The sequence below is a fragment of the Gouania willdenowi genome, chromosome 1 (genome assembly GCF_900634775.1).
Source record: "Gouania willdenowi chromosome 1, fGouWil2.1, whole genome shotgun sequence".
Taxonomy (NCBI): domain Eukaryota; kingdom Metazoa; phylum Chordata; class Actinopteri; order Blenniiformes; family Gobiesocidae; genus Gouania; species Gouania willdenowi.
In genome coordinates this window covers 31468381-31478636 of record NC_041044.1, presented here as the reverse complement: position 1 = coordinate 31478636, position 10256 = coordinate 31468381, and the positions used below count along the sequence as shown (strand labels likewise).

The window sequence follows — 10256 nt, the reverse complement described above, 5'->3', positions numbered from 1 at the left end:
AAAGTATATCTAGTTTAGTCATATTGCTCCATTTTAATGTCTCTTGTCTGCTTAATAAAGCAGTTTCACCATTGCAAATATTTTTTTCAAATATCGGAACAAAATATGAACTTCACAATGGCTGAACGTGTCTGTCAGAGTTAGGGTTTTTAATATTTTTATTGTTAAATATAGAGGCCACAACAATGCGACTAGGTAATTCTCAGGTGTTAAAAAAGGGATGTGATGACATTTTTGAGAAAGAGATAATCCACTGTTCATGCAACACTTTAGTCAGGAAATGATTCACTCAGACTGACTTAGTGTCAGAGCTTCACAGTGTCTGCCACTCTGGAGCAGATAAATACGTTCTTTTTTTCTTTATTTCTATTGTTAAACATTTTGCTATGCGAGCTTAAGTGCTACCAAATAAATATTTGTATAGTATTTCATCAATGTGATAAATAAACACATCTATATTGAAACGATGTATGTTTTGTCTATGCCACATTTTTTTGTAAAACAAAAAAAGATAGTTTATTACTATATTACTATTATCATATTACAGACATTCCAAGGAAATATATTATATTTAGAGGTTGTGTTTTATGAATCTAGCATCAAAGGACATGAAACCCATCATCAATTACATTAAAAAACAAGTATTCCCAACACCGTGTGCACTTTGAATTGTTGGTTTAAACATGATCCATGTGAAGACACTACCCCTTTTGAATATTGACTATGAGAAATTGCACATCATGAAATCTACTCTGCATTGTGACCTTAACTGGCAAAAGCGGAGGTGGTGTTTTATTTCAGATTTTAGATTACAGTGTACACCATTGGTTCTCAATTGGTCTCACCCTGAGACCCAATTTTGCCACCGTCATTAAATCGCGACCCACTTTTTTTTTTTTTTAAGATTTCAACCAAATTTAATCGATATAATCTTTTTTTTTTTTTTTAAACATAAATATATATATTTGACTGTGCAACAAGCATTTCACAACAGGCCTGTCTAAAGAAAAGTTTATTTCAAAATAAAAGAATAAAAGTCCAACCCAACATTAGAGGCATTAAATATTTATTCAATTTTGACCCGCTGTCTGCGACCCACCCAGTACAGGTCCGCAACCCACTTTTGGGTCCTGACCCACCAGTTGAGAATCACTGGCGTACACCATTGTTTTCAGTTACAAAAATGAAGAAATTCAAAAACTGCCAGCAGTGCAGATCTTCTTATTATATTATTGTTTTGACATTTTTTTTTCTGTTGTATTGCTTTGTATTGGCTTATTGTTTATTGTTATCTTTTTTTTTCTTCTAAAACCCACATTGCCACCAACCTGCCTGCAAATGTACACTAACCATTTCAGATTCAGTTATTTATAAAAGGGACAGAACACAAGTACGCATGACAGAACATAAACCTGCAAACATGGAGGATTATAGAGCTAGTTTCCATCTTTAGTGCCTCATAATAAAACATACCATGCATTAAAAAACAAAGTACGTAAATATTAAGAAAGCAAGAAATAAAAATTGATGAAACAACCAAATATAGCCAGACTATTATTAAAATCAAATTGATAAAGTGCATCACATTATATCAAAAGTGCCCAATTAATTTGTACATTACCCAAATGGTGCATTGCACATTTCCCTGTTGTTGAAAAAGCTGTAATTTGTCATACTTACATTCATTTTTTTAAACAATACCTTTATATTGAAACAAAAATAATAAGATAAACAAACTAACAGGTGAAAGGAAGATATAAAAACATGGTTTTATTAAGTGATCAGAGCACAAAACTAATAACACTTTACTTTTTTTTGTTAAATAATATTTTAATTCATCCACTCATTCATTCAAATCAATATTATCATTGAATATTATTAAGCATTATTACCGTTCTACTCAAATTTAAAGTTTGAAAGGTACTTAGTGCATTAAAAGAAAGAAGTCCATCTTGCATGAACATGATTAACATTTATTGATGAAGCAAATAAAATATTTGGAGTCTCAGTCTGAAACATTAATGGTCTAGTGAAGCAATCATATAATCCACACTCAGTGTTGGTGCATGTGTCCCCAACAGGATTAAACTCAGGATATTAGGGATTATTGTAACTAAACATGGTCTGGAGTCTGGACTGATGAAATGTTCCCGCTTGTTTTGGTTTTGCACCCACAGGCTGCCATGACACCAACCACAGCCAAGGTGAGGTAACAGCTTTAAAGGGCGACGGTATTGTGAACACACTGAGCAGGCGGACTTTGACTGCAAGAACCATCTTGATAGTAGAGCTTGTCATTTCATTATTAACTTGCTTTTCACAGACTTTTAAATACGGGTCGATTAATTTGAAAGATATATTAGTTACAGCTTGGTGTGCAAGATGACTTTTTCTCCTCTGGTGATTATCTTCTTGTTAAGTGTCTTCTTATCTGTAAGTAAAACAAACAAAACAACGTTTCTCTTACTTTTGACTTTATGAAAAGTTGTCATTTTCCTAACACCAAGTGAAATGTCCATACTTTTTACAGAATTGTGACAGCAGTGCTTCCAGTAGTGGCTCTAGCAGTGAGTCTAACAGTCATGAAGTAAGTATCGTACTCACTTCTTTGAAGTATATTTTAACTACAGTGGAAGTGATGCAGGTTTCTTGAGTTATTTCTGAGTCTTTTGTTTTTGGACTCTGCAGAGTGGTCGTCCTGGATTGAACCCTAACTTGATATCGCTTTTGTGTCGCCTGTGCCCGAGTCTGTGCCAGCAACCACCACCACCACCACCACCAACAACAACAACAACAACAACAACAACAACCACAACAACAACAAGATCCACAACAGTGACCCCCAACCCACTTACCACAACAGAGGAGCCTCGAGGAGACAGCTTGTGATGAATTCAATAGTTTGTTTTAGTTACGTGACAACAAATGGATTCACCGTGGATTTAAAAAGTCTATAAAGACCATTTTTAACTTGGAGAAGTCAAACCAATGCTTTTTGGCACATTTTTTTTTACATAGATCCAGTATTGCTTCAGCTGTTTTGCGGAGTTCACTTTTTAAATGTATCTGTAATTACTAATTCTCGGCCTCATCTGTGAAGTCTGCTTCACTGTATTGCACTGTGTTACCTCTGGCTTTCTCACAAACAACAAATTCAGTTCATCATTTTTTTAATGCAGTTTACTCATTGTAAAAGTTTGATTTGTGATGTTTGTTTAAAATGATAATAATTCTTTATTTATCCTTTTTTGTATCAAAGTATTTTTGCACACATTTTACTTTTTATTTAATGGAGGGCTCTACTTTATTATGGCATTATTTTTGTAAATGTATTTGAACATGATTAGGTTGGAAATGCAACAAAATTTGATTTATTATTCCTTTAAAAATGTGTTAAAAATGTGTTAAAAACAGACCTCCTTTGTATTAGCTGATTAAAGAGTTGCTTAAAAGTTAACAGTATTGTATTTTATCATTCCATGCATTACATGGCTAAGATAGTAAACCTACTGATATAGCCAAATCTGAATTATTAAGCAAAACTTGAAACTTGCAAAAAAAATGTGATTTTTCTTCTTTTCTTTTTTTAATTACAAATGTAATTCTAAAAGTGTTGCCAGCACATTTTAATGGCATATACATTGTTAAACCTGCAATAACATTTAATCTAGGTTTAAATGTGCTTCTTTGAATTAAACCTTCCAACATTTCAGTTAATTGTGCATTTACAGTTTTTCCTTGAACTCATTTAGCAGATGCTTTGCTGACTGTGCCAACACACAACACCTGGAAATAAATCAACTGTGTATTATTTACATTCTGTTCATATTTCTTTGGGTTTTTGGTTACTACTGTTCAGTATTAAAATTCAAGTTTTTTAGAATGAAGTTTGAATTTGTGAATCAGCAGTTGTGTGTGTGTGTGTGTGTGTGTGTGTGTGTGTGTGTGTGTGTGTGTGTGTGTGTGTACAAGGTGGCAGAAATGAGCGATTTAAGTGAAATCCATCTGTAATGACACACGCAGGGTTATAATTACGACACTGAGACACTGACACATGCAGCCGCACCCTCGGGTGCACTGAGTAGCAGGAAATCCACAAGACTAAAGCGTTTCTTGGTTTGTTTATTCATTTCCACAGACATTACACCAATATAATAGAGCAAAAAACATGCAGTTCAGCTAATTCTGTAAATTTGGTTTAGTTTTGCAGTCTCACAGGCAGTAATTACATCGATTTCACGCTCATTCTGCTACACCATTGGTTGTCTCCCATTGTGCAGAATGCATAAGTCAAAGCTGCGTTCGATTGGACCTCAGTGAATTTAGCTGCTGGGAACTAGAGGATATTGCTTCCAAGCTAGTGGTGAATTTACTTTGAATTGTCGAAATGATTGCTGTGTTGATTATGTTATGTTGGACTGTAGAGGTGTCAGCAGTGCCTGTGAGTATGCTTTGATTTTACATTCAACTATTCTGTCCTATTTATCAAATCTTCCCAATAATAACACCAGAAAAGTAAAGTGTACTAATATATGTTCTGAAGTAAAAAGTATCTAAATCAAATAGTATTCAAAGTTAAAGTTACTAGTTACGTTCACAGTACAGTAAACAGCTCATGTATAGACATAATAAGGAAGAGACCAAATCTTGCACAATTGGAACTTAATGTATTTTCCACAAAGGCATCTGTACCAAATAAATGGTTTGTCAAAATGTACAATTCTTTAAATAAATGAAATAACACTGATGAATTAAATAAAAAAATAAAAAAATCAGGCTCTAAGTATAGCTACATTTATGAACTCTAAACCAGAAAATAACCAGCATCCAATGCTGTTTTGGTGCGATGCATTACGTGTAATCTGATTGGCTATGATGTGATGCATTTGATTGTTGTCTGGTCACATCATTATTTGTAGTTTGATAAAGTTCGTTGATCATTTTGCTCAGTAACAGTTGGGTGTGGAAATGTAACAAATTACTTCTTTTAAAACATACTTAAGTACAAGTAAAATGACTGATTTAGAAATATACTCAAAAAAAATTTCAAGTACCCATAAAAGCAACTCAGTTACAGTAACGTGAGTACTTGTAATCCATTACTTTCACCTCTGAATAAGCCATCATTTTTTTGGTAAGCAATCTGCTTTGTGTTTCCTTTTCCTCTTTTAGCTCAGCCCTATTTTTCCTTCTCAGCTTCCACAAGCTGGAGTCACTCAGCCTCAAATTGTTCCTCCTGTTAAAGCTGAAACTCAGAACCTGAATCACCACACGTTCATCCCTCAATCGCCTGCACCCGTTCCGGAGCAACAACAACAACAACAACAACAACAACCTCCATCACCTCCCCAACTGGATCCCAAGGCTGTCCCTCCATACAATCCTTTACTTCACCACTACACCTGGTCTCAGCAGGGTGGCAACCCAATGATGATCCCCCTTCAGCAGAACATGCAAGGATCTCAGACCACTAATGTGCCTGGCCTGCCTCTGCATTCATTTGTAGGACAAAAAGAAAAAAAACAAAACAAATTAATCTCAATTTGAAATGTTCTTTATTCTATTATGTTAAAAAAAAAAAACTCACCCCTTTTTATTGCAGATATTGACACCCCTTGGATTACTGCCTGTGTTTGCGTCACCATACGGAAGTCACCTGGTGAGAGATCTTAAGAAACACCTTCCAAAATATGTTCCAACTACTACAACCTCTAACAGCTTGAAATCATTTCACCATGGGGCTCTTTAACATGATGGGATCCAAGAATAGAGTAGAAATCAGCCTGCAGCACGGGAGGTGGTGCATTAAGATGTTGGTTTGATGATATATTGGAGTTGTTCATTTACAACGCAAAGGGGGATAAACAAGCGCACTTTTGTCTGGCAATGATTTTTTCCCCCCAACATAGATATAGCCTTATGATATCATATACTTACTAAAGTTTAAAATCGGTGCACCTTGATGTGTGCTCACAGCAAACATCTGTAATATATCATTCCTTCCCCAGGCGCCTCAACAAAGATACCCAATGATTCCGGAATCACCGCTTCCACAAGTCCTTGCACAGCAGCTCCCCAACAGTCCAGCAGCACCTGTAGAAGATGCTGCAGCTCTTGCTGGGGATGCACCTCAAACAATGCAGCAACCGCAACCGCAGCAGCAACAGCAACAGCAACAGCAACAGCAACCGCAGCCGCAACAGCAACAGCAACAGCAACAGCAACAGCAACAGGTAGCTTTTAAAGTGACTTGTGTTTTAAGTCAAATACCTAATAACCAACTTTCTACATTCAACTTTCACAATAATAATGCTGAATTATCTCCAACAGACTCCTCAACAGATTGTTTTAATGCTGCAGCAGCCAATGGTAAGAGCCCTTGAATATATTGACACTCCCTGCCAGAGTTGTTACTGTAACTGAGTGGCTTTTTTGGGTACTTGTACTTTTTGAGTATATTCCTAAATCAGTAATTATACTTCTACTTAAGTATGCTTTAAAAGAAGTAATCAGTTACATTTCTGCACCCAACCATTATTGAGTAAATCATAATTTTTTGTCTTAAAATGATCAACAACAACGGACATTGTGAAACTACAAAAAAATGAAATGACCAAGCAACAATTAAATGCATCACATCATATCCGACCATTCAGATTAAACGTAATGCATGATGCCAAAACAGAATTGGATGGAGGTTATTTTCCTTGGTTTTAGAGTTCATAAATTTAACTATACTTTTATTTACTTTGTTTTTTCTTTATATATTTTTGAATTGAATTAATTTGTTTTATTTTATTTAATAAAAAATTGTACATTTTGACAAACTTTTTATTTTATACGGATGCCTTTTTGGAAAATAAATTAAGTTCCAATTGTGCAAGATTTGATCTCTTTGGTCTCCCATAAATAAACGTGGGGAGTGAAAGTAACTAGTAACTTTTACTTTAAGTACTATTTAATCGAGCTACTTGTTAATTGTACTTCGGTATTTTATGTATGACTTACTTGTACTTGTACTTGAGTACAATTGCAATCAAGTAACTACTTCGACTTGAGTATAGGATATATCAGTACTCTTTACACCTCTGCCCCTTGCTTTGTGATGTGAAATACACTATCTTAAGATTTTTTTTTTTAACATCGTTTGACTCAACAAAAAAAATAAATACAATTACATGTTAAGTTGTGTTTTGTGAAGTAATCATGTGTTGAAGTCTGTCTCTGTGTGTTGGATGATAATCCAGGTTGAAATTCTAGCTACTATTTTTTATTTCTTTTTTGTCTTGTCACCACTAGTAAACTGTGAAATCTATTAATCAAATATATTATTGTACCTTAGAGATTGTGCAAAGATGGGAATGGTTATTTGTTTGTGTATTTATGTCTTTAGCTGATATAGGACATCCCCCTTGCTGTCCCGACACTGTTTTTTATCTCATATTTTATCTGTTATTCTTTCCCAGAGCTCTCCTACTGGTAGCCATAGTTCAGAGGAGCTCCAGGTAAGGGATTTTATTTGCCTGTCTGCTTCTTCATAACTCAGTGATCCCAACAATGATCTGTCTCACCTCCTACTGTGTCCATCTTTGTGCACCATCAGGTGGCAGATAAAACAAGGCAGATAGAGGTGTACATACCACCTCTGCTCACAAACCAACGTGCTGGAGCTGGTCTACCTGAGAGTCAGGCCGGGGGACTCTTGAACCCTGTGCAGCGAGTTGTTGGATCAAATGTGGAAGCAGTAGTAGCAGCAGGAGGAGGAGAAGAGCCTCAATGATGCTATTGGTGTTCATACGGGGCCACAGGCACCGTTTAGAAACCTGTTCAAGTAAAACTTCAGCCAACCAGAGGAATTCTGTAGAAGACACATGCTATTTGATTATTTGTCCCAAGATCTATAATAAACATTGACAATTATTATTTTGTTTGTGTGTGATTTGATGTAATTATAGTATTTTCCAAATATACACCTATCCCTGTGTACACTGTAAGACCTCACACCAAGAGTAAATAAATACATTAGCTATGTATAGCTTGTTATGGAAATATTCAAGCATACACTATATGTCTGATAAAATAAAGTCAAAAATGGACCAAAACAAGAAACATAACACTGGGGAAACAGAGCTCTGAGCATGCAGGGAGGGAGAAATATAAATATAAGCATCTATATTGGCAACTGTAATCTCAGAATTATAATGTAGATATAATTCTAATAATACAATTTCCAATTATAATTTGTAAGGCCTCACACCAAGAGTGAATAAACGTATCGGCTATATAGAGGGTAGCTAGACACAGAGTTTCAAGATGCAAATGCAGAGCAAAAGAGGGGTTTATTTTTGTTTTTTCAAAGTAAGGCCGGAATTTCAGGAAAATAAAGGCAGTAAAATAATAGTAACAATAATAATGCTTTTCGTCATTGTGGTGAAATTCTAATTTCAATAAAGATATAAGAGACTGGAAAAAACACCAACAGCAGATGGATAGAGCGCATTCAGGGGAACAGATTTAGAGAGGAGTGTTCACCTTATATAGTGGAGGGAAGGCAATAAGAAGATGGTTTAAGTGAGTAACAAAACACTTGAGTAATAAATGGGCAGAGGGCATCCTGCCACACACACACACACGCGCACGTGCACACGCACACGCACACGCATACGCACACGCACACGCACACGCACACACCTTTATTTATTGTAAGTGTTAGAAAATGGACCCATAAAGATAATTATAAAAACATGCTGAATAAACTGAAGGCGAAATGAAAGTACTATATATCAAATAAAAGATTCAGAAAACTTTATTTATCCCCGAGGGGCAATTCAGTTTCAGTGACATCCCGACCAAAAAACAGAAAAAACAATAACATATCACATGGGGGGACAGGTACGGGAGAACTGGGAAGCAGCCACAGCAGGGCGGCGCTCCGTTTCTTAGATGAGTAATATGGAACAATGGGTAAGAAGAAGTGGTAAAAAAGGTAAAAACCAAACTAGGCTCTTATAGAGAGGGGCGGAGTTTGAGATCATGAAGAAACTCTTCAGCAAACATTCCAACAAAAACCAACAAACACAACATTCAATTCAATACAACAGCATGTTAGCACAGGGAATGGGTCTTTAGGATGGATAGTTCACAGGTCTGCCACAGGATGGCGATGCCCTTACGGCTCGCCTCCTGCTGCCAACTGCAGGGAAGGAGGAGGTTTGGGGCCAGAGGAGATGATGAAAAAACAGGTTGTGTATGTGAATGTGGGAGTGACAGTGTTCAGGCACGGTGCGAGTTAGACCTGAAACTCGGTCAACGGGTTCCAAAAACCCCGAGTGTGTGTATCTGTTTTTCTGGAGTAATTTGGTCATTTCAAAATGTTTATTTTAATTTTATTTCACTTCTGGACGGCCCCGAAATGAAACCCATTCAACTTTTGACCTCAGGGTGTGAGGGGGCGCTAGCGCACCATCTATATTTATATCACTGCACAGCTCCTCACACGAGCAAGAGTCACGTGTGCAGCCAGAGCCAATCGCTGCGCACACAGCCAAGCGGACACGGACTGTAAACATGAGTGAGAGAGAAGAAGATAGTTTTATACCGGAGAGGGGGGAGGAGCGTCTAAGCAGCCATGCTTGCACTGATAAACTAGCAAAGCTCTTAAGTCTCACTTATTGGGCCTGATGTTAGTCACTGATGTTCGTGTGTGTGAGCCACTCCTCCTCCACTTCCATCTGTGCCATGCTATCGTTAGCTTCTCAAACACGGGAGCTTTCTGAATAGATCATTTGAAACCATCAGCCACTGGTGAGTCTTTTGCAGACACGTTTCCCATTGTTTAAACCATATAACTGTGTTCAATAACGCACTGTTTCACTAGAGTTGGTATTGACCGGTATTGACCATAATACTTTAATTTACTTACTCACTCATGTAGTTTGGAGCTTTACGTTTTGTTTTGCGCAGTTTTGTTACTTTTCTGATTGGCGCTACAATGTCTATGGAGTTTGGTTATCAGCGTCTCAAACATTTCACGGGAACACACACACACGGTATTTATTTATTTAATAATACTAAATGAGTAAAATAAAACACAAAAAGACAACTGAAAGAATATAAAATACACATGACTCCAAAAAACATACATTACAGAAAAATACAACAAAAATATGAAAATGATTCAAATACACAAAACTAAATGTTTATACAAAAAATACACAAAATGACAACAGAAAGATACACAAATGCCCATAATGACT

The 10256-nt window shown here is 36.3% G+C and overlaps 1 protein-coding gene and 1 long non-coding RNA gene across 3 annotated transcripts; both read left to right on the top strand.

The window, feature by feature from the left end:
- The first annotated feature begins 2283 nt into the window (after positions 1 to 2283).
- LOC114471150 (uncharacterized) lies at positions 2284 to 3402 on the top strand. The gene is made up of 3 exons (XR_003674949.1): positions 2284 to 2433; positions 2531 to 2587; positions 2689 to 3402. It is a non-coding gene; the product is annotated as an uncharacterized LOC114471150 (long non-coding RNA).
- Positions 3403 to 4316: 914 nt separating this feature from the next.
- Positions 4317 to 7795, top strand: LOC114469928 (mediator of RNA polymerase II transcription subunit 15-like). 2 transcript variants are annotated; one of them, XM_028457837.1, is made up of 7 exons: positions 4317 to 4441; positions 5173 to 5502; positions 5603 to 5659; positions 6009 to 6233; positions 6331 to 6369; positions 7467 to 7505; positions 7604 to 7795. In XM_028457837.1, the coding sequence occupies exons 1-7, from the start codon at positions 4388 to 4390 to the stop codon at positions 7778 to 7780; spliced, it is 921 nt and encodes a 306-aa protein (XP_028313638.1). In that variant the 5' UTR covers positions 4317 to 4387; the 3' UTR covers positions 7781 to 7795. The 2 variants fall into 2 exon arrangements, with proteins under 2 accessions (XP_028313638.1, XP_028313647.1); XM_028457846.1 differs by having other exon boundaries at positions 4341 to 4441; positions 5197 to 5502.
- The last annotated feature ends 2461 nt before the right edge of the window (positions 7796 to 10256 follow it).

Bases quoted from the DNA above. Each gene is read 5' to 3' on its own strand.
- LOC114469928 (XM_028457837.1), top strand. From the start codon at position 4,388: ATGATTGCTGTGTTGATTATGTTATGTTGGACTGTAGAGGTGTCAGCA. The intron at 6,234-6,330 runs GTAGCTTTTAAA...TATCTCCAACAG, and splicing joins AGCAACAGCAACAGCAACAG to ACTCCTCAACAGATTGTTTT. The intron at 7,506-7,603 runs GTAAGGGATTTT...GTGCACCATCAG, and splicing joins ATAGTTCAGAGGAGCTCCAG to GTGGCAGATAAAACAAGGCA.